The sequence below is a fragment of the Sander lucioperca genome, chromosome 22 (assembly GCF_008315115.2).
Source record: "Sander lucioperca isolate FBNREF2018 chromosome 22, SLUC_FBN_1.2, whole genome shotgun sequence".
NCBI classification, from domain to species: domain Eukaryota; kingdom Metazoa; phylum Chordata; class Actinopteri; order Perciformes; family Percidae; genus Sander; species Sander lucioperca.
The window spans coordinates 14,166,779-14,190,347 of record NC_050194.1 but is presented as its reverse complement, the minus strand read 5'-3'; the positions used below and the strand labels follow the sequence as shown (position 1 = coordinate 14,190,347).

General features: G+C 40.4%; 2 protein-coding genes across 2 annotated transcripts in view; one reads left to right on the top strand and one right to left on the bottom strand.

Annotated features, from left to right (window-relative positions):
* The window catches only part of LOC116060952 (alpha-tectorin-like), a 43,218-nt gene extending 20,186 nt beyond the window's left edge, over positions 1-23,032 (bottom strand). The window contains exons 1-25 of the mRNA XM_031314733.2: positions 23,000-23,032; positions 22,366-22,439; positions 22,009-22,032; positions 20,882-20,997; positions 20,250-20,528; positions 20,055-20,150; positions 19,734-19,899; positions 18,801-19,201; positions 18,113-18,689; positions 17,435-18,018; positions 16,663-17,215; positions 15,979-16,577; positions 15,647-15,804; positions 15,138-15,535; positions 14,827-15,023; positions 13,673-14,068; positions 13,281-13,564; positions 12,867-13,144; positions 12,415-12,534; positions 11,844-12,028; positions 11,566-11,726; positions 10,797-11,048; positions 10,430-10,589; positions 10,232-10,334; positions 10,030-10,132 (exon numbers count right to left, since the gene is read on the bottom strand). Coding sequence (XP_031170593.2) covers positions 10,041-10,132; positions 10,232-10,334; positions 10,430-10,589; positions 10,797-11,048; positions 11,566-11,726; positions 11,844-12,028; positions 12,415-12,534; positions 12,867-13,144; positions 13,281-13,564; positions 13,673-14,068; positions 14,827-15,023; positions 15,138-15,535; positions 15,647-15,804; positions 15,979-16,577; positions 16,663-17,215; positions 17,435-18,018; positions 18,113-18,689; positions 18,801-19,201; positions 19,734-19,899; positions 20,055-20,150; positions 20,250-20,462 — 5,973 coding nt within the window. The 5' untranslated portion in view covers positions 20,463-20,528; positions 20,882-20,997; positions 22,009-22,032; positions 22,366-22,439; positions 23,000-23,032 and the 3' untranslated portion in view covers positions 10,030-10,040. The remainder of the gene's footprint in view (positions 1-10,029; positions 10,133-10,231; positions 10,335-10,429; positions 10,590-10,796; positions 11,049-11,565; positions 11,727-11,843; positions 12,029-12,414; positions 12,535-12,866; positions 13,145-13,280; positions 13,565-13,672; positions 14,069-14,826; positions 15,024-15,137; positions 15,536-15,646; positions 15,805-15,978; positions 16,578-16,662; positions 17,216-17,434; positions 18,019-18,112; positions 18,690-18,800; positions 19,202-19,733; positions 19,900-20,054; positions 20,151-20,249; positions 20,529-20,881; positions 20,998-22,008; positions 22,033-22,365; positions 22,440-22,999) is intronic.
* Positions 1,162-5,079, top strand: LOC116061006 (speckle-type POZ protein-like). Its single transcript, XM_031314821.2, has 2 exons — positions 1,162-1,373; positions 3,346-5,079. The coding sequence occupies exons 1-2, from the start codon at positions 1,177-1,179 to the stop codon at positions 3,488-3,490; spliced, it is 342 nt and encodes a 113-aa protein (XP_031170681.1). The 5' UTR covers positions 1,162-1,176; the 3' UTR covers positions 3,491-5,079.
* Positions 23,033-23,569: the final 537 nt, after the last annotated feature.

Below are 23,569 nucleotides of genomic sequence, written 5' to 3'. Positions count from 1 at the left end.
TCCTTTAAAAGAAAAAGAGAGGAACTCTTAAAGCTCCGTTTTTTGAATAAGTCAGAATACGTTAAACATTAAAAGTTGCGATTTTTTTTTTGTATAGTTCTTTAAAAATAAAAAGGAAACTTGTTTTGGGGAGAATTAAATTACTCAAGGCTGAGTTTTCCTAGTAACCTTACTAAAAAGGCTCAGGATGCTGCAAATGTTGGTAAAATATGAAAATGGCTGGTGGATTTAAGACAAAAAATAATAATTTATTGAATGAATCAAATTTGAACATGTCTGTCAGTGGCTTGTTGATCTTTACATTGTTAGTTAATTTCCTATCCTGGCCTGGGACACACATTCATACAGTTTGATAAAGTACTTATTGGACTTTAACTATTCATTGCACTTACAATAATGAGCATAGCTGTCCTCAATTTAGGTCATCCTGTACATCTCATCTCCGTTTTTTCCTGCATCCACCGTGTGTGTTTGTGTGTGTGCGCGCGTCAGTCGTGGGGGAAACTGAGCAGCCCCGCCCGCTGCAGAGAGCCGACAGGATTGAAACAGCAGCACATTTCAGTGACTTTAGAGTGAAAAAACGTTACAGTGTACATTGATGGTAAAATGTATACAGGTTGGCAGGACGGTCTGAAATGTTTTGCACGGTCTTTCGCTGTACGTTTTCTTGGTAACTATGTCCATACCTCTTCTTTCACGTGAAAGGGAAACACACTGTCTTAGGTCACATACGCGCACAAGGCTACATTGCGCATGCGTTGAACCGTGCAACGCACTCATGGTCAGAACCGAGACAAGCGAACCGAACAGTTCGGATGTTTTTTCATGAACCGTGCCACCCCTACTATTTAAGGAAGGACAGCTGAGGCTCATTGAGAGAAGTCGAGTTTTCTACTTCAGCTGTATCTAATGTGATAAGAGTTGCATATTATTTTGTCGGCAGCATACACTGCCAGCTTTCAGATATTCCCACAGGTAAAGTTAATAAAATGGACTAAGTGTACAGTATCCACTAAACCAAGTAGCCCAGTAAGCCATCAGGATTTCAAGAAACGGTTTGATGATTTCACACTGATCTGATCTCACTACTCTGACACCAAGTTGGAGGCTGACTTTGAACACAGTATCATACTAGATGGACATTTTGAATGCTGAAATGATATTTGCAAATACCACATGAATACTGATGAGGACAGTAAATATACTGACATTGTGTCCTTTCTCTTTCAGTATGCTCTGGAGAGACTGAAGGTAATGTGCGAGGACGCGCTGTGCACCAGTCTGTCTGTGGAAAATGCAGCTGAGATCCTCATCCTGGCTGACCTGCACAGCGCCGACCAGCTCAAAACACAGGCCGTCGACTTCATCAACTAGTAAGTTCACACTTTGTCACTTTGCGATTAATCGCATATTTTATCACATGATTAAAATTCTATTATTTTGCATTTCAGAACAGTTTTTAAGTACATATTAACAATCGAAAGCAATTCTTACCAGTGTATCTTGATTGGGAATCAAATGAATGCAAAGAAAGTTACTTTATGAACTTGATTTTAAGATTTATAATTATTTATTTACTGTGTAAACAAAAGAAAAATGTGTGAATCTGTCATTATTGCACAATTCCTCCAAGTACCTAACTAAAAAACTAAAAATCCCTATCCTTACCAGAGTCAATATAGTGTTTAGTAACTCCTAAATAATTTTGATTACTCAAAGACGTCCAGTGATCACCGGTAAATGAGACAGCGTTTGCAGCACCACCACTGTGGCTGCTTTCTCCGTGGAGTAGGCTACAGGCTGTGTGTGGGGCTGTTGTCCCCCTCGACGGCAATGAGACGAGTCCTCTACGATGCTGACAGGTCTGCAGTTAGTTGCCACCCGTTTCGCAAGAGCTGTAGTAATTTTTTGGGATTTGGTTTCATCCACAGGTCGGCAAGTAGCACTCCAAAATACTGCTTTGCATGAGTAGGGAACATGCTAGCGGGTAACATCACGTTAACTGAACTATATGCTTAGCTAGTAGGTGGTAGCTCAAGCTTGACGTGCTTCGGTGATATTTCAATTCGGCTTTACACAATGTGCATATAGCTTTCGACTTGTCTACGAGCCGTCCGGGAGTTTTGGAAAATAAAAAGCTCCATTCAGAGTTATTGCTGCTGTCTTTCTCCATCATGCCTGCAGCAGGAGGAAGTGGCAGCTTGATGATAAGTAACGGTGCTGCAAAGGGTCAAAATAGTAGCCTGTTAGGCACGACGCAAAGCCGAGTGAGGTGTAAAATAAATTAATAAATGCCGGTGTTACACCGAAATCTGTGACCCATCGAGATCGGTGTCCCCCTACCTCAACCTGAACCAAACCCCTGTCCCTAACCTTAACCACGGAAGGGGGCGCTACGCTTTTAACAGGAGGGACACAGATCACGACGGGTCACAGATTTCGGTGCAACACCGGCATGCGATTAAAAAAAACAAAAAACAAAAAAAATATATATATATATATATATATATATATATATATATATATATATATATATATATATATATATATATGTATTTATCACTTATAATTAGGTCTCCAGCACCTTTTTACAGACACAGGAGTCCACTGAACATTTAGTCTCTGTTGTGTCCTTCTGTTCCATCTCTTCTTTATCTCGGCATCGTTACTGATGGTACCAGGACTCAGTCTCACCCTCTCGCCTCATCCCTTGGTGTCACAGTTTCAAATGTAATGTCACATGTCCCCTCATAGAGAGGTCCGTCTGATATTATTAAACCCTGCCCAGGCTTTGAAAAGGAACAGAGCAACCTGAGTCCTAGGTCTGCCGTCATGTCATCTTCTGACTCGGATGAATGTGTGATAATAACTCTAAACACTGATGTTCAGCTCACACATATTCCTTCAGATTGTTTCTCTCCCTAAACTGCACCCGATTCATCCTTTATATTTATAGAGCTGAAACAATTAGGCGATTTGTTGATCGTCAGAAAAAGAAACGGCAAAAAGGATGATGATTGATTAATTGTCATTTTATAAGCAAAAATGACAAACATTCTCCAGTTTCACTTTTCAGTTGGGAGATTTTTATGTTTTTCTTACGTTACATTTCTTAGTTTTGAGTCCCCTCCGACGTAGGTTAAGAAGAAAAGTTCTGCTACGACTGTATTGGCCTGAATATTGGACGACCCTGATAATATGCTTTCAGAAGCTCCTGCAGTTTTAACCGGGCTAATGAAACACTTTTAGGGCTGACCATACACTAGCAACGAACAGCCATATCTGTTTATTTATACAAATCCATTTTCCTTAAATTGATATTTGTTTTTTGTTTCCGTTCTCCAGCCATGCTGCAGAGGTGATGGAGACAGCAGGTTGGAAGTCCATGGTGGCGTCTCATCCACACCTGGTGGCCGAAGCTTACCGCTCCCTGGCTTCAGCCCAGTGCCCTTTCCTCGGACCCCCACGCAAGCGCCTCAAACAATCCTAACAGCAAAACGTCTACACTCGTGCATACCCACACACATGCATATACATACAAAGACACACAGATTTCCGCCTCACACAGGGACAACCTTCCCCCTTGCTGTTACTACACTACTTACAGCCTCCCCCGAATCTCCTCCTTCTGCCCTATCCAAACCTGCTGTATTTAGTCTCTTCTAAAGATGGAGGGAAGAAAAAGAGGATGAGGAAGAGAGGGGCAGGTAGGCTAATGAAGTGGATGTTTGTTGTTTACAAAAAACACAACACCCCTCCCCTTTGCTCCTTGGCTCTGGGTTAGTGAGGTCTGACATTGTGCTCTTTTCCGTGTGTGAAAGCTAAATCCCTCGACATCGTCGTAAGTTCCTACTTTGGAATCCGTTCGGGAGGAAGGACTGAACACAACAACCCAAAAAGAGCCAGCTGTCTGGAAATGTGGAGGATGAAAGGACAAGTGCAGATGATAAATGAAGTCTTTAACTGGCTATTTCTTCATATGGCTTCTTTTTGCTCTGTTCTTAGTGTTTGGAGTAAAGCAGTCAGAGAAGCCCCCAAACTAATGGACACATGGGCCTGTGAGGGACTAAAGAAGAAGAAGTGGGCCTGTTAGTTATAAACTAGAAGCCCCCGCACCCCTCCCCTCTGAGAAAGACAACCAAGGGCTAGTCAAAAAAGCAGATATGGGACAAACTCATCATTAATTCTCCCAAAGAAAGTTGGGAAACTAAACTTGCACTAAAGTCACAGGTCACCCCTCTACAACCAGCAGTAAGGTAGAAATACTGTAGGCAAGCACACATTGAAGCAAGCTTCATGGACTAAAGATCCAGCTGGACCACCAAGAACAAGTACCCTTTAAGAAGATTAATCAGCAAGTGACAGAACACACATACTCCCATATAGAACTCTGCTTCATCTGCGTCTTTTAAATAGCTGGGGAAAAAAGTATAGAGGGATACAAAAAATAGCAACGCACAACTGGATGTCATTCTCGGGGAAATTGTATTTTGTGTGTGTCTTTGTAGCCCTTGAGATAAAAAAAAAAGAAATCCAAGGTGTCAATGGACAAACCAACCAGGAGACAACAAATGGAGGGAGGGTGGGGGAGGGGGGGATGTCGAGAAATGGTTTCAAAATGACGTTAAGATTTAATCAGGCATGTTAATGTTCTTTTATGACAGATTTCTTATTTGTTTTTTTTTTTCCTCAGAACTGTCATTTCTATTTTTTTCATAGGAATTTGTACAGCCACTAGTGTTTTTGAAGCTGTGTAAACAAAGCATTTTCAACCGTGAAATTGAAAAGAAAAAGCGGACAGATGTTTTCTTTGCAGGCGTGAAGACTGAGGTGAAATTAAATTGAAATGAACACGTTTTAATGTTCAGAATAGACAGAATGTGAAAGAATTGCACACCAAGGCAAACCACATGAAATACATTTGAAGTTATCATTTTAACCCGGGGGGAAATGGTAATTGATAGAAGGAACCGTTGTTTCTTTCCTGTAGATATTGCTGGTTATGAGAAGTGACACTTAGTTGTTGCCATTTTTTTGTTCCCAAAAGATTAAACCACAACTATTTTGTATTGAATGCAATGCAAACGTTGTCTGGTATTTTTGTATGAAATGTTTGTATGAATTATTTTCAGCTGTCACATTAAACAGGCGTTTCATCAGGAATTGATAATGGACTCCACAGAAACGGATCTCAAAGTGAAGACATTTCAGGGAGAAAGACGAGTGTTTATATTTAGTGTTAATGATTCAAACTCAGTATTTCAGCCTAATTATTATCATTAACCTAATTATGAACAAATCTGGGAGTTGCAGTTTGTTAGCCAATATTTTTGTAGTCATCTCTTCAATATTAATAATCCCTATACTCTTGCAAATGTATTTCACTTTTTAGAGTTGTTAATACTTAATGTGTCCTCACTCTCCACTTTTATTGGTGGGGATTACTGTGTGAGGATTGGACTGAATGCAACACTGGTGGAATGTAACTAATTACATTTACTGATACTGTACTCAAGTATAAGTAAATCTACTTCTACTTTTCTACATTTCTTTGTTTTTAGGGCTTTTATTGCCTTTATTAGAACAGCTGAAGAAGACGGGAGAGAGAGAGAGAGAGAGAGAGATAAGAGGGGGGGGTGACGTGCAGCAAAGGGCCGTGGGTAAGATTCGAACACGGGCCGCTGCCAAGGACTCAGCCTACACGCTCTACCAGGTGAGCTACAGGTCGCCTCCTCTTCAACAGGGAAATAGTTTTTTATTCCATATTTATTTGACAGCTTTATAGATGAAGATACAAAACATATGATCAGCTAAAAATTGCTATAGATATACTGAATATAAAGTGGTTAAAATTAGCTCTACCACAACCAATACTACTATACATCAGTGAAATGCTACTTAGACATTAATGCATCTGTAATAATAATCCAATAATATCTAATAGTCTAACACTCACAGGGGACAGTATTCTGCAATTAGAGTTAACAGTATTTTTATATTGCACTATTGCTATTGGTGAAAGGATCTGAATACTTCTCCACCACTGCCAACATACAGCACCTGAGGGGAAACTGCTTGACATGCAGGCATGATCTAAAAACCACAGGCACTGTTTATGTTGTACGTGCTTAGGCCAGCCTTCACGTGGAGGATGATGCACTGTTAAAGGTCCCATGGCATGAAAATTTCACTTTTCAGGTTTTTTAACATTAATATGTGTTCCCCTAGCCTGCCTATGGTCCCCCAGTGGCTAGAAATGGTGATAGATGTAAACCAAGCTCTGGGTATCCTGCTCTACCTTTGAGAAAATGAAAGCTCAGATGGGCCGATCTGGAATCTGCTCCTTATGACGTCATAAGGAGGAAGGTTACCTCCCCTTTCTCTGCTTTGCCCACCCAGAGAAAAGGCTACATGTGAATGCAGTGACTGGCAGCTAACAACAGCTCCGAAACAAATCTGTAAAAAGTTTAAATTATCATGAAATTGGTTTTTGTTTTACAAAAGGCTTCATAGGTCAACTAATAGTATTTTAATTTTCAAATCTATGACAGTTCATAGATTATGTTCAAATCTGACAAATATACAACTATCAAAATCTGCAAATATGTTGAATACATGTCTAATATCTTTCTAATACATTTGTTGTTCTTTTACATATAGGTCACGTGAAGATCATTCCAAGGGACATACATGAGGGGTCCTTGGCTAAAAAGAATTGAAAACCACTGGTGTAAAGGACTTTCTTGGTAACTATGTTGGTTTTAGTTTTTATTCATTTTTTATTGGTGTAATGAAGGTCCTCTTCATCACTAATATTTTGCAGCATTAGTACACTGTAGCTCATTATGTTACGGGTAAATAAAATGAGGCACAAAAGTTTTTAATGTTTATTGGAAAATATTAACAATCTGTTTGGTGAAGGTTGCAGCTGGTGTTGATTGGAGGCCAGCCCTGTCAAGAGAAACACATGTGCTCAGTTTACTAGTTTGGTTACCTAAACATGTGTAGTATGGTATAGTCTTTGCCTAAATAATTGAATGCAGGTTAACAGTTGCTGCTTGTGTAATAGTAAAGTTTGTGTTCAAGTAACTCACCTCTGTTGTCTCCTTTTGTGTGCATCTTAGTCCCAGAAATGCTTGTTACTAACCTAGCTCTGGGGAGTTTTCTCCCCGGAGTCCCTATGCTTCTTCTTCACCCAGAACATCGCCTTGGAATTGGGTGGCACCAACACCGGGGTCCTGGGTGCAGCTGACGCTATGGACTTAGTACACCCTGCTACGCTCTGCGATTCCCCGCAGTGTCCGACTGCGTCCTGCTGCGTCCAACCGCGTCCACCCAGGCTGCTGTGCTACACCACACCCCGTAACGCCCTGCTGTGCCCTACTATGACATGAACTACTACGACTACCACTGTGGTCACTGTTTCACTATCTTTATTATGACTATTATTGCCACCATTCACCACACCCCCAACCGGTGCTGTCGGACACCGCCTACCAAGAGTTTGGGTCTGTCGGAGGTTTCTTCCTAACAAAAAAGGGAGTTTTTCCTTGCCACTGTCGCAATAGCTACTGCTAATGCTTGCTCTTGAGGCAACCACTGTAATAGTTGGGGCTTCTTAAACTACAGAGTGTGGTCTAGACCTACTCTATCTGTAAAGTGTCTCGAGATAACTCTGATAACTTGATACTATAAATAAAATTGAATTGAATTGAATTGAATTGTTGTGTCTCCTCTCCAGAGTGTTCAGGCGAAAAGAGTCCCCAACATATCGAGCCCCATTTTAAAGGTTCCGGGAGATACCACATTTCATGGAGAGAAGGGGTGTTTGAGTACTTTAATTGACTGTACTTGCTAAACTAAAGATGTTTGATTGTATTGGGTAACATAATGCAAGTAAATTGAGATAACAGTAGAGAAGTAGAAATGCATTTGATGTGGTTGTTGTATTTTGTATAATTGTTAAATTGAGTACATTTCAGATTTATCCTCATATTATGGTAGGGTCGAGATAAGGTCAGTGGCAGGCTATAAAAGGCTGCCTGTTTCCATCTAGCGCGGCTGCTGTCTGGACCACATGCTGCCTGTGGTGCTCAGTTTATTGGTTGCCCTCATGGCTTCCATGTTTTGTTAATGGTTGGGGAGATAAACACCTGTTGATCTGTACCGTACCTCTGCCTCAAGTCTCCTGCTGTAATTATCCAGCCGCTATGCGGCCATCCTAACAATTGGTCAAGACACAATAAAGAGTGTTAGGAAATACATGAAAGAGAAAGGATGCCCTATGACAAAAGTGTACAAGGTACATGCAAAATTAGAGTGAAATGTATATCCTTATATATATTTACAAAATCAATCATCTTAAAGATGATGATGTATCGATATTTTCACTTTTGTATCTAATATTGGATCTTTGAGGATTGAATCGATATTTCGATCGATGTATCGTTACACCTCTATAAAACATATACAGTAAGTCAGTGTCAATGCTTAATTATGGGATAAAATGGTGTTCAAGTACTGTATTGCCCCCTTTTCTACACCTTTTGGCACAATGCCAGATTCATAAGCCTTTTCCATCTTGCTGCAAAGTAGGCTTACATTGAAAAATGTAAGCCTACTGTTTTTCCACTTTTTATAATACCAACAGTTTCTTTCTTGGCCCTGATACTGTTCATCTGTGGCCAATCCCACAGTTTCCATAAGAGAAGACACAGGAGATACCGGCTGTGTCTGCACAAAAGAGAGAAACCTGGCCTCTTGTCTCACCGACAGCTTCTTTCATGTCAAATAAGACCATGATACCATTCTGTATTAAAGGTTGGGATTGTGGTTACTGTTACGTTTACTGCACAGAACATGTTGTGGTAGCACAGTGGAGTTTATTTACCTACTTATTAGTATTTCTAGATGCTTCTATGCAATTTCATGAAATACCTACAAACTTTTAGTGAATACAATTTTTTAAGTTTAAATTTTATTTGATTTAGTTAAAGTTTTATACAACATGAATACTATATGATTTATATTTTACATATACATTATGTAATTGATCATCTTAATCTTCATTAAGGATTGTCACTAATTAAATATTGATTTCATATTTATAAAGAATCACTACAGAAGCCCAGAGGATACAACTGATAAACATGATGCTAAATACAGGTTTCATGAAAAAAAAGAGCCAAATGTGTTTTTGGTTTTATGCTGCCCTCTAGTGTTGTAAAGAAAGATTACAACAACAGATCTCTCAGAGTAACACAAATCAGGAGCAATTTACAGAACGCATTCTAAATATTCTGATACATTTATAACTTTTTCAGGCATGCACAATCATCACTATGTTATGTGGTCAATCATTTACTTGTATGCATGTAGGCTATGGTCCAGTATTGCAGGTTACTAAGTCATTTACAGCTAAAGTTGACTAAAAAGAGGAATAAAAAAATCATCTTTTGGAAATTGATCTTAATGCCTTAATTAAAAAACTGAGGAAAAATCTGACCTTTAAGGACACCAATTTTCAATGTGAATGAATAATGTATTATATAAATGTTCTTCCTTAACATACAGGGGGAATAAGTAAGTACACCCCTATGTTAAATTCCCATAGAGGCAGGCAGATTTGTATTTTTAAAGGCCAGTTATTTCATGGATCCAGGATACTATGCATCCTGATAAAGTTTCTCTTGGCCTTTGGAATTAAAATAGCCCCACATCATCACATACCCTTCACCATACCTAGAGATTGGCATGGGGTACTTTCCATAAAGTCATCTCTTAATGCAAATCAAACCAGCTATTAGGCTAACTGAAATAAATCCATGCCATTTTAAATCCAAAGGCCAAGGGAACTTTATCAGGATGCATAGTATCCTGGATCCATGAAATAACTGGCCTTTAAAAATAAAAATCTGCCTGCCTCTATGAGAATTTAACATAGGGGTGTGTGTATACGTATGCCCCCTGTATTTTAAGGAAGGAATCCAAAAGCAAAGGTATGTTGAGTAATTTTACAATATAGATCACCTTTGATCAGTCTAGACCAGAGTTTTGGCTGTCAGCAAACTGACTAACAGGGTCATCAGTGAGGTCAACTGGCCTGAAGCACTGCTCGGTTGCACCATTCTTCCTGCAAGAGAAAAAACAAAGTTGAATTAAAATGTATTCATTGAGCTCTGTCTTATTAATACATCAAGTACAAGTACAAACGTATGGGAAGATAAGTTACCTCTCCTATGTGGCCTCAGGGTTAGTGGTCCTAGTGAGATGTCTGTGGTGGCATGGTAGGATACGTCCCTCTGAACGCGCCTGAGGTAACCTGGGTAGCAGTGCTGCAGGAAACGACATTAGAGGCGTCTGTTTATGCACCTGTTGATAATTTATCCAAACCCACAACAAACACACACAGAAACACAGTAGTACTTACAGCTGTGCAGTTGTTGTGTCTTAAAAGACAAAGGTGGACCTGGCAGTGCAGGTAGATGGATGAAAAGTTCGTAAAGGTGAACATCCTGAAGGAGAATTGGGACACAGTGGAGATGCCGTTCTGAACCATCTCTACTGTTCCATCTGCTGGGTTAGGACACCTGGAAGCGGGAGAAGATGGTGAAAGTTACAATGTTACCAGGCGGACAATAAAGTAAACAGAGTTAAGTTGTAAAAGAGAGGATGGGTAGAGCAAGTGAAGAGAGGTCCTTCTATGCCCAATTCTGTATTTATTTTTTCAGATCTTGGCAATCAAGAACCAGGGATCAGTGTGCTAAGACAAGATGAAGTTGCAATAGCTCCTTTACTCTGCATTTATGAGATCCCAGCGGACAGGGTAGCTGGCAAGGTTGACTGGTGTTGCCCAACAAGAGTCCACAACGGTGGAGATCTGCCTTTGGTCGACTCCTTCTGTCCGCACCTCCACATACAACCTCTGGTCGATTTCCATTTCTATGTTCCTGTTACTGGTCAGGGGGAAGCGGAAGCCAGCGTCCTGGTAGGGGATCATTCTCATATGATACTGTCCATGGCCTACTGGAAGCTTCTTCCTCACAATGCTACGGAAAAAAACGACACATAATGTCACTACACTTGAGAAGGAACAATTCACTGGCAGGTGAAAGTTTTGCTTGCAACATTTGTTGTATTCACATTTACAGAACAGGGACAGACTCCCCTCAATTTCCTTTTACTTTTGTTTGTGTTGTTGGCTTAAACAGTAAGTTTATTAGAGTGGGTGCAGAATCTGAGCAGTGGGCAAATACACATTTCCAAGAACCAAGGGCACCTATCTTCAATCTTTGTCATTACCACTGTCATCATAGAGCACCACTGCCGCCTTACTCAAAAAGGCAAGGTGCAGAAAAAGCTAAATGAATTGCTTTGTTTTTCTTTAGAGCCCTTTAAAAAAAACCTATCATTACATACGCCATGACGTATCACTATGGACAGATGTTAACTATAAAAAGGACAGTGTTAATTTTATTTAGTAAGCAACATATATGTGTGTGTGTGTGTGTGTGTGTGTGTGTGTGTGTGTGTGTGTGTGTGTGTGTGTGTGGGGGGGGTCTTCACCTCTCTATAGGGTTGATGCCCACAGCCATGGACAGCGCCTGGGCCAGAGGATATTCACAGCAGAAACGCAGATGAATGCTTCTCTGGTGGCTGATTAGACCTTTATGAGGGACCACGTTGCCCTGGATGGCGTTCTCATAGATGAAATGGGTACCATTGCTCTTATAATGGAAATGACAAACTGGTTTGAGTTGTTTGAAGTTATGTCTTAAGGAGAACATTTACATCTCAAATCGTCTTCAGTCTGTGTTGATAACATTAGAGTCTATGGACTGTACCCTGAGAGTTGTCCCACACAGCTGATCATCATTGTTAAAGTGGAACACCAGTCGTCCGTTCTGGAGAGTCCCATTGCAGAAGTCATCTTGGAGATGGAGGGCGTTGGAGTGGAAGCCAGCTTCAAACAGCTGGCAGCGTGACACGGACATGGTGCCTGAACTACTGACACAAGTGATGGACGAGTCTATGAAAGAGAGAAAAAAATATATATATATGTTTCTGTAGATGTTTGTATAGAATCTCATGGTTAAAGTGTACTAGTCAATATTTTTATAATAATGGATCAAATGACAGCTGTAATTTAAAAGGTTTTTCTCCTAGTGACCAACCCACAGAGAACAGAGTTGAGACTCACAGATATTGTACCAATCCTATGAGTTTATATTTGATTACCAGTTTTAACATTGTTTCTGAAAAATCATGTTTCGTCTGTTATTTTGTCATGGTGGATGGTTCACATTACTTAAATACCCATGAACCTTGGCCTCCATAGCAATGTCTACTAATCATCTCACATGCATCACTTAAGTGATCTAAAAAACAAAGCAGCATTTTAAGAGCTGCCCTCACCGTAGCTCTCATTGTTGGGCCGATGGTAGTGCTCATCACAGAAGCAGCCGTACACACCGTCCTTCTCACCACACCACTCGTACTCTGTGCAGTTCAGCTGTTTACAGGGGTCTGACTCAGCTATGGACATAGTGGGGAAAGGATGAGACAAGGAGTCATAAAACTGTAAAAAAACAAAAAAACAAGTAAAAGATAATACCTCTTTCCTCAAGAAGGACAAATGGAAAGCTCTGTTATATTACAATGAATTTAATTTAAATGCTTTTGTCCAAAGCGACTTCCAATAAGTCCATTTAACCATGAAGGTACAAACTTGGAACATCAAGAATCACAACAAAGAAGTGCATTAGCTTCAAAAAAGCCAAACTACTAAGTGCCACATGTAAGTGCAACATAAGGATTTGTGGTCTCATTCATTATATTGGCCATCTATTAGCCCAGTGCAAACATACCACATTGCAAAGCAGAGCGCCATTCTGGGATGTTTAACCCCAGAACAGAGCAGGTTCTCTCATAGGCTGAGACTGCAGAACACAGCATGTCATTGGCTGGAGTGTAGAGGCAGAGATCGTAGACACAGGAACTGAAAAACGGCTGTGGGTCAGAGTGCAGGTGACAGGCTCTGAATGGGCCGCTACTGTTGGTGATGACACTACAGAGCTCAGAGTATTCTTCCATAAAGGGACAGTTGTTCAATCCATCACCACTCCTTTCATCGGTGGATCCACACCTAGATAACACATGATACGTTTAACACTTGGGCTGACTTTTGCCACAACATATTTCTGTAATAGTGTTCTTTCTTTCTTTAAGTAGTGCAAGACATGTCAACTGATGATACTTTAGTTTTTTTCACAACACCTCACCCTGGTTGGCTTGTGGGTGACTTCCAGCTGTGTCCAAAGTGATTGTCATTTTGTGCTGATGTGCCATTGGGCAAGACTTTGTCATCTGCAGGATCACTGTTGAAGTTTCCACACATCCCAGTGACTCTGTTTTGACAGCGTTGGCCTATTCTGACCAGTAAAGTACTCTGCCCGTCGAACTGGACTATCAAGTCAATGGCATCGACCACTATGTAGCTTCCCTGCCTTACCACCTGAGCTAATGTTCCTACAGTGGCGGGAAGAGACACTTCACTTCCATTCACCTGGAGGGATAAGAGATATGAGAGAGACAGACTGACAAGAAGTAAGGAGGCACTACCGATGTTTTCACCAGACACATATAGAAAGTTGTTCATCCAAAAAGTGTTTACCTTTACTATTTGGTTGGGTCCAATCCTGACATACACTCTCTCTGGTTGTTTTGAGAGGTATATATCCACTGCTGACACAAACGACACACGGTTGTTGCCACGGTGATTATTGGTGGCTACTACCTGAAACTGTGTTTCATTGGTGCCGTGGCTCACACTCTCAGTAATGATGTAAGAGCATGTGCCCTGGAAATGAGCCAGTGCCCCATCAAAGGTGATGTAGTGTGGGTCCCCCCACACAGTGCAAGAAGACATTGCATCAAAACAGCCCAGCCGACCATTTCTGACGGTGCAGTCTTGTGCAGGAGTGCAAGATGCAGCAGAACAGCGCAGGTCATTGGGGGCATGGCATTCACATCGCTGGGAGCAACCCTCTGTCCAGAAGGACTCACCAGCCTGTAACATGTGAGAAAAAGAGACACATAAAAAGGTTATATTTAGCATGTGATACATCAAGACAAGACAAAACGCTGCTGAGGGGGATGGGATAATAAAATTGTCATTGTTCTGTGTTGTGCATCATACATTAAATATGCATATGCAACATATTCATATTCATATGCCATATAGTACAGTTATACAGATGTATATACATTGTGGGCTGTGTATAACAATATTAGATGTAATATTCCAAGTCATTGCAAGGCAATTATAGAAAACTTTAATACATTTAAAAGAATGAATGAAATAGAAAAAGAACAATGGACAAATGGTGTTAATGATAATGGTAATGATTTTAAGAGAAAAGAGGGGAAAATTGAAATGTAATGGGGGAGTAGATGTAAAAAGGGTTAATTTGCTAAATGTATTAAGCAAAATCTGAGGATACAGTCAGCCAGTGTTCTGCAACTACAAGTTTTTACACACAAAATGTGTAGCACAATAAAGTAGCAAATTGTTCTTCCATATTTAAGTAATCTGATGATAAACAGAACCACTATTGTAGCGTTGCTTTGGTCATCTCTCTATAGTATTGTGAAATAACTTGTTACTTTGTTAAGCACAGAGAGGTTGATGGTTGATAGAGGTGGGCAGATTGAAAAAGACAATGGGATTCTGACATCTGTGATATAGGAGAGCTGCTTAATGATCCTTGACCAAAGTGAAATGGTTGTGTGTGCAAAGGCTAAAATCATAGAGATTAATTAACTTACACTATAGTAGAAGCCGTCATATTGACAGCCACAGCTTTCCACAGGGACACATCTTGTCCCACTCCTGAGGAAGCCCTCATTACAGAAACATCCTTCAGAGCAAACCTGCTCACAGGTGGCATCAATGCTACTGGCACAGGTGTGGCCACAGCCGGTACCACACAGCTCATAATGGCTGTTGGCTGGACAGTCAAGTCCTTTATAAGATTGAAATGATGGATGTCAGGTGGTTAAAATTATTAACTTTGGTCAATTAACTAAGCATAAACATATGTGAAGTAGATCAAAAGACTGTCTTGGGAAACACTTACTGCAGTTGTTCTGTCTCCAAGGGTAGATTCGAACATTAGCAGACTGACAGGCACTGACATATGTTTGAATGGCCCTACACTGAAGATCTTGGCCTTGATTTCCAGCCACACAAACATCAAACACACAGTCATTGAAGTATGGCGCTGGGTCCACATGCTCATGGCAGAAGCTGAGGGGACCGTCAGCTGCCCGAATCACCTCACATTGTGCTCTTGCAGGTAGCTCATTGGTGCATTGTGGGCAAGAGGAGCCACAGCCCTCACTGCAGGTGTAGTTGGCTGCCACTTTCCAAGCTGTCCCAAACTCTTGTGGAGTGGTGACCATCATTCCAGATGGGGTGTGGAACTCATCATTTGGATTGCCATTGAAGTTTCCACAAAGTCCACATGTTTTTCCTCTGTATTAATGACAATAGTTAAATACATTCAGAGTCAAAGCTACATGTGTTCAAAATGTGTGATAAAAATATTTTTTCAGAATGTAAACTAAATCATTCAAACATAAATACCTGTAACTTGAAGGCACAGAGATAGACACTGTGTACTGTCCATCGTACATGACACTCAGGCCAAAATCAGTGCTGAGATATGTGCGAGATCCACTTGCATAGATAGAAACACGACTTCCATTTAAGAGAATAGGTAAGTTTTTAGTTACTCCATTCACCTTTAAAATTGGAAAAACAGAGATGATGAACAATCATAGATTTGTATTTGTGTTGCAACTATCTATTGCTTTAAAAAAATTATAGATGTCAAATCCAGTGTAGATTAAAATAGATGAAGAGTCAGAGGAATGATTTGATTAAGGATGTCTTAAATAGGAATCTGTGTTACTCACCTGTACCACACCGTGGCTCACCCTCGTCATTTGCACACGATAGCCCCACACGTTCACAAAAACTTCAGCTGTGATTGAAACGGTCAACCCATTCCACGGCTCGTTCTTAGCCTCCACTGAAAACTCATGGAGCCCATCAGTGTCATTACAAAGGGTCGCCAGCACATAGCGGCAGGTTCCCTGGAAGTCATAGGCCTTGTGATCAAAGGTGAGGTAGTGAGGGTCACCAGATGCAGAGCAGGTGCCATGAGGGTTTGTATGGCAGCCAAACTCACCCTCCACCACACGGCAGGACTCCTGGGGACCACAGGAGTTGGGGATGCAGTGGACCGCCCCAGTAGTGCCATTGCACATACACAAGCTCTGACATTCCTCACCATCCCAGAACTGTTCGCCCCCGCGCCGATAGCGTCCTTGGTGATGGCATCCACAGGCTGTTGGTGTTACACACTGGTTGCCATTGAGGACAAAACCATCATTACACTGGCACCCCTCCTGACACACAGTGTCACAGGCGAAAGGGAAAGAGAGGCTGGGGCAGGCGGAAGGACAAGTGGTTCCACAGACTTCATAATGGCTGTTTAGAGGACAGTTTGGCTCTAGAGAAAAACAAAGCAATTATTTTAGCAAAATCATTGAAATTATATTAAAATCATCTACCCTAAAAGGGAGCAAAGTTCTTACCACATTCAGTTGCATTCCTCCAGCGTTCAAGGTGTACGCCGTTCTGTTGACACATTAGTGCATAATCTCGTAGGACTTCACATAGCACTGATGCTGGATCTCTAGAGGCTCTAATGATCTCCACACATGCATTCACATGCTGCCGAGGGTCCACCATGGCCCAACACTGGGCAAACGGCCCATGCGGTGAGCCAAGAATGCCACAGTACTTACTAGAATTGTAATTTGTTGTAGAGTTATTATTTACACTTTCCACACAGTGTGCAGCGAGAGAGCCATCTCGCCAACTGTCCCCAAAATCCTGAGAACTGTTGACCAGGACTCCATTGGGTGTGTGGAAGTCATCTTGTGGGTGACCGTTGTAATTACCACAGAGTCCACCCAGTGAATTATTGTAGATACCAGGTGCAGTGACATGCACAAAGTGAGGCCAGACTATCTGCACCGTTACACCAAAGGAGGTGCGAACTATGACACTTTGAACGCTGCTGTGGTAGATTTGTATTCGGTTGGACGCTGAGCTGAATGGTAGTCTTATCTGCTGACCGTCAACCTAAAGGGACATTTAAACAGCCAGTAAAAGTGTTTTCAGTTTTCATCAAAAAACTTTTCAGAACCTTTTCTTGAAAAAAAGTGCCCATGCCCGTGTTGTTCAAAACAATATTTCTACATGCAAGACTGTTATTCTATAATTCAATTTTTTAATAAAATGTTTCTCTGGTGTCACAACTCACTTATTTTCATTAGCTCTTGAAACATATTTGGGACTTACCTGAACACTGCTGCTACCTGTCATTTCAATGGAGATTTGTGTTCCCTCGGCCTCAAACTTTAGCAACCGGGCAAAACCCTGCTGGCCTCTGGGCACTTTTTCTGCTGTCACCACAAAATGTGGGTGACTAGACAAGCCCATTACTTTGGCAAGGGTCAATCTACATGCCCCAGGATACTGGTATGTCAGTCCATCAAATATATGGTATGACCCTGGGCCTCTTATCCAACATGTTGCATAACTGTTAGGCCTGCATCCTCTTTCTCCCTCCTCCACCCTGCAAGACTCTTGTGGCCCACAGCCAAGAGAGTGGCAAGTCATGGAGCCAGAACTGCAGCTACAACGTTTCCCACAGTCCTCGTCTAGTATTGTACTTCCTCCAGAGCGGTAGTAGCGACCCTCAAAGCTGCAGCCACATTCAGAATGAGCCACGCAGACCCCAGCACTGAGAACATAGCCTGGATTGCAGATGCAGCTCTCCTGGGCAGGGAGAGGGCAGTTGTAGGTAGAATTGGGATTGACACAGGTAGCTGGACATCCTGTGCCTTGGGACTCAAAGTGGCTGTTGGCTGGGCAGAGGATTTCTAGACAGAAGAAAGAAAGAACATTGATCTTGAAATCATGGACATTTTACCAAAAGGATTATTTAAAATAATGTTGATTGATGAACAGACATACCACAGAAGCCTTGTCTCCTCCAGCTGGGCAGCTGTATACCATTCTGCTGACACTGACTTGCATACACATTTAGTGCTTGGCACAGAATGGGTTGGTAGCCTCCTCCTACACACAGATCATACACACAACTCTCAACAAAGGACTGTGGGGGAAGTAGTCCATGGCAAGCAGCAAAAGGTCCAGAACTGCTCTGGAGGATACCACAATGGGCCATGTTGCTGTATAAAGCTGTCTGAGCCTCAGTGCAGGCAGCACAGTTCAGACCTCCACATCGCGTCCCACAACCAGGCTCATCGTCTCCTGATGTTTGCCAGCTGTTGGCAAAAACCACATCAGAGCTCACAACTTCACCTTGGCGGGTTCGAAAGTCATCCTCAGGGTGATTATTGAAGTTTCCACACAGGCCACATGTTGCATTCTGGTAAGTGTATGGCACACTGATTCTGACATAGTGATATGTGTCATAAGACACCTCCAAGCCAAAGTCAGTACTGATGATCACAGAAACACCTGACTCATAAACCTGGACCGTGCCGTTGCTAAGGGAGATCGGAGTGGCTGCAAACTTCCCATTAACCTGTAAGTACACAAGCAAGCAAAGACATAGTAAACTACTTAAATAGCGATAGTAATAGAATATGAACTAAATTCTAAATATTACAGTAGGTATAAACTTCTTATTGCTAACCTTAGCCTCACCAGGTCGTCCCTTGACAAGCTCGATTGTTTCATTATTGACATACACTTTGACCAGTCGTGTCCAAGCAACGTGAGTGCTGCCACGGTGCTCGTTCTTGCCCTCTACTCTGTAGTAGGGCAAACCACGGCCACATTGCTCAGAGAGAACATAGGTGCAGGTGCCTTGGAAGTGAAACACTGTGTTATCGAAGGTATAGTAATGTGGATCACCACTTATGGTGCAGGCACGTCTCTGCACCGTCTGGCAGAAGAACTGAAAGGCAGTAGGCTGGCAGATTTGGGAAAAGGAGCAGGGTTCGCTGTGACACTCCAGGCCAGCTGAGGTACAGGTGCACTTCTGTGCACAGGTACTGTCACTCCAGAATGAGTCACCTCGCTGCACAGGTTGACCTTGAAGACAAATAAAGGGACAATTTCCTTGAAAGGCATTGACTACAACATGCAAACACTAATAAAACATTTTTGGGGGCATATGAGCCTTTAGTAGTAGTTTATAACAAACAGAGTGGGGACAATAAATGAGGGTATAGAGAAGAGGAAGACATAAAAACAAAGGTCTCCAGCCACCTTGGACTTGAGTGCTGCAATGTCACTTTCAGCATCTTGACCTTGTAGAATACTTGTCTCAACCATTTAACTCTTCAGAACCACTTAAGCATGCCAACGCAAATTACAAATTTAATAAAATAAAAGATATGATATAAAAACGGAACCTAGATCACCAGTATATCATCATATTCTAATGGTCTAGCAGTTCAGTGCACAACATACACAATATAGCATATAAAACATTGTTCAATAGTTCAACAACAAGCACGTTTATCGTCAGACTTTCTAGTATCTTTATAGAACGATGATCACATGTACAGATTACTGTAAAAAGTAGGCTACCGTGGTGAACACCCTATGGTTCTGGTTTTACCATTGAAAGTGCAGCCTCTTGATCCAAGGTCTATCCGGAAAGCCCAACGACCGGGTACGTTGACATTGCTGCCCAGGCGGAAAGCTGAGTAAATGCCGGTTGCATTGTTTGAGAATGATCCAGGAATGGTGAAATGATGAGTAGAGTTTTCTGTGTCATATCCAGCCTGGAGGTACATCACACATTAGTAAAATAATTATTAATAAAATTATTTTTAAGTGTTTTGTACATTACTGCGTTTAGATTTCAATATCAATAATGCATGGCAACTTCAAAACATGTTTTGTAGTATTCATTATATACAATTTTAATGGTTCTAACCTGAACATTGTGAGTTGTTAAGGCTATTATCCCATAGTTCATTAGCACAAATGAGTACTGGCCACCAGAGATCAAGACTGCTTGGATAGTTGTACGCTGTAAAAATTGAGTTGTGATTATTATAGTAAATATAGTAGGTAAAATACACATACACATCATTATGTATTTCTCCACTTGCTGAACAAGTTGACTTACTGTTCCAGTGGTTGGATAGTAGGCCACCTCATACCATGTTGCAACAAAGACCCAGTTGGCATTGAAGTTCAGCCCTGGGAAATACCTATTAATGTCCTGTGTAGCTTGTTGGAGGACACTGCTGCTGGTGTATTGGTTGTAGTAGATCTCACCATTTACTCTGTTATCTAAATCTGTCCAGAATACAGCGATGATGTCTCTGGTTCCATACATTGGAAACCTTTGAGGAGAATAACTAGAAAATGCTCCGTTAAAGGTAAGGTGTCCATTTTGGTTAACCTGGAAACAAATAAACCAGTTCTTATTAACAAAGTTAGACCTTGATTACATTGACAATTGCACGTTATCAAAGATCAATGTATTTACTCTATTTTATAACCATATTAAAGATGTAACAATATATTAACCACAACTAACTGTAGTAGTTTTTTTTTTTAAATATTTAAGTTAAGTTGAAGTTAAACAAAGTATTTTAGTTTCATAACATATTTAAAGCATGAAATGCTTTTTTCTTCTCTTATTATTTTTTATATAAATGTTAGCTCATTTACAACACAGATATTGCGTTAAAAGTGATTTTAGTCTCCAAAAGTTATAGATTTTGTAGTTTGCTAAAAAATATTTTTACATACATAAATCTGAGAATATGACCGGCCGAAATACACAAAAGGTCATTGCAGGGGAATTAGAGGAGAACTTCCATCGTCTGATCGAGGGCTTGTTGTTCCAGCAATTGGGTAGAGGGGTCCTAAGGAACAAAAAACATCACATTTAAAAAAATTTAAAATTTAAAAAAAGATTGCTCATCCACATTGGCCTTATTGGCAAATGTTGCAAACTGTTTTTAACATTAGATCATCATAGATCGCTAGATTTAACATAGATCCGACCAACCAGAATTCCCCTTTCCCTTTTTAGACATTTTGACAATGTCATAGTGGATGTCACAGATGTCATTGAAAACATTAGAAATGACATCATTTTGCAGCAATTTGACCGAGGAGATGAAGGACCCTGGATCTTTATAAGGCTATACTGGACATATAATTGAATTTACTAATGGTTCTGCAGCTGCAGATATATATATATAAATTAAAAAGAAATAAAAGAAAAAAAAATGACAATTTAAAAGCAACTTTACACCACCTGAAGATCTGCTTTTGCCTGAGTGTACTTTATAATGTTTCAGTACACCATGATATCACTTCCTACCACATCCCAGGTGCAACCAGAGGGGGGCAGTGAAACACTGCCTTTCAGCCTGGTATTATGTAACTTGGTAAGTATAGCAAGGCAAATCAAACCATTGCCAAGTGTGGTACTTTCCCAACCTCCACACCCTTAGCTTTTGCTGTTCTACGTAACACTAAGAATTGGCATGGGATGTAAATTGAGTACTAATATAACACAATTAATTTACGATACTTTAGGTTGTGTGCTATCAGTTTATAGTCAGTATTGGTTATTTTCCACATCGGCTTAGTGCATGTGAAATTCCTGTGTTTTTTACTGATTGTATGTCTGGCCTGTTATTAAGAATATGAATAAATGAAAACTGCAAGGTTATGTAAGCGTCAATTTACCTGAAGTCACCTGAGAAGTAATATATATTTTATATACTGTGTGAAAACAAACATAAACATAGGTGGATCATTATTTGAGACTGTCAGTCGCTGAGTGTTGTTTGCGCTTATCCAGCAGTTCAGAGTAAGGGTATGAACAAATAAAAAACTAAAACATTATCTAAGCTTCAACTTACCTGAAGTCTGAGAAATCACCGTACCTATGAAAACAACGCATGAATATCAGAATTACATTTAGTGGCCAAGTATGTGTGCCCATACAAGAAACTTGACAGTTTTTTTTGTTGTTCTCAAAGTACAAACACAGAAATAGACATACAGCTAAAAACAAGCACAACAAATCTGAACAAGTTTGCCTTGCAGAGTGCAAAGGGTGCTGAAACATAGAATGATAAATGTAACAGGTTGCTTATATACATTAGGTAGGTGGATATGACATAAAGTGTATATACAGCATGCTTGGTGAATTTACGTAAATGCATCAACAGAAATAAAAATGTGTTTAATTGAATTTTACTTAATAAAATACTCACCTATCATCCACAAAAGCAGCACAGGCAACACGATTTGACCCACCATTCTCCAAAACAAATTCTAAACCTGCTGACTAAATATAATGAATTAAATTTAAAAATAAATAAATAGGACAGAACTAGAACGAGAGAGCACTCAAGAGACTGCATACCAAACCCAAAGATTCTTAGTCCTGTGCATTTGTTACAGTACATGGTTTTAAGAGCAAAATATGTTTATAGATTTAAATTAATGTCGATCCAGATGTACATTAAAATATACATTATACATTATAATCACATGCACATAACATTGTTACTCATGTACTGTAAGTACATGCAAGACCTGAATGCAAGAAGTGTTTCAAAAAGCCATATATTGCAGTCTAATTTTCTATGATTTTTCATTAACATTTTATTATATGAACTTATATCCTGCTAATTGATAAGCAAACAAGACTGTAAACATCACCTATGTGTCTGAGGTAATAATTTAAATAAAAATAACATTTTGATGATGTCAAATGAAGATTGTCCTCAATAATGTTCTGGCTATAATTCAGTTGGAAACCAGCACCATTTTTCAAGGAAATACTATAAATATGCAGCATCAGTTTGAAAATAATGTCTCAAATATAAAAAATAAATTGATTACCTGTTCATATGTGCTTCTTTTGTTCATATATCTCTCATCTAAGTGAGACTGTGGCACTGCAACAATGCTTTATACAGTTAAAGCTGGCACAGTCCCATACATCTGTTAGGGAATCAGGTACAGGAATATTAGCTGGATGAATTCAAATTGCTTCCTCGTAACAAGTGAACCAATCATTCTATTGTGCATTAAGAATAGTGAAGATTATCGGACTGTGTCCAGCAGAAACAGAAATAAGTTGTGATATATGCTACCAAAGGCTTTTATACTTAGATTAAATTGTTAGAAATTAGTTCCCATGGAGTATTTATTACAATATTGGTCACCATTCATAAACTAAGCCTTTTTATTCACCCCGTGAGTATGCTTCATTCATTCTGGTCGGTGTTTACATCCCGCCACAGGCCAACGTGCAGGACGCGCAGCGCATGCTCGCCGACCAGATAGTGTGTGTGGAGCGGACCAACCCAGACTCCCTAGTTATTGTCCTTGGTGACTTTAATAAAGGAAACCTCACTCATGAACTCCCTAAATATAGACAGCATATTAAATGCCCGACCAGAGAGGAGA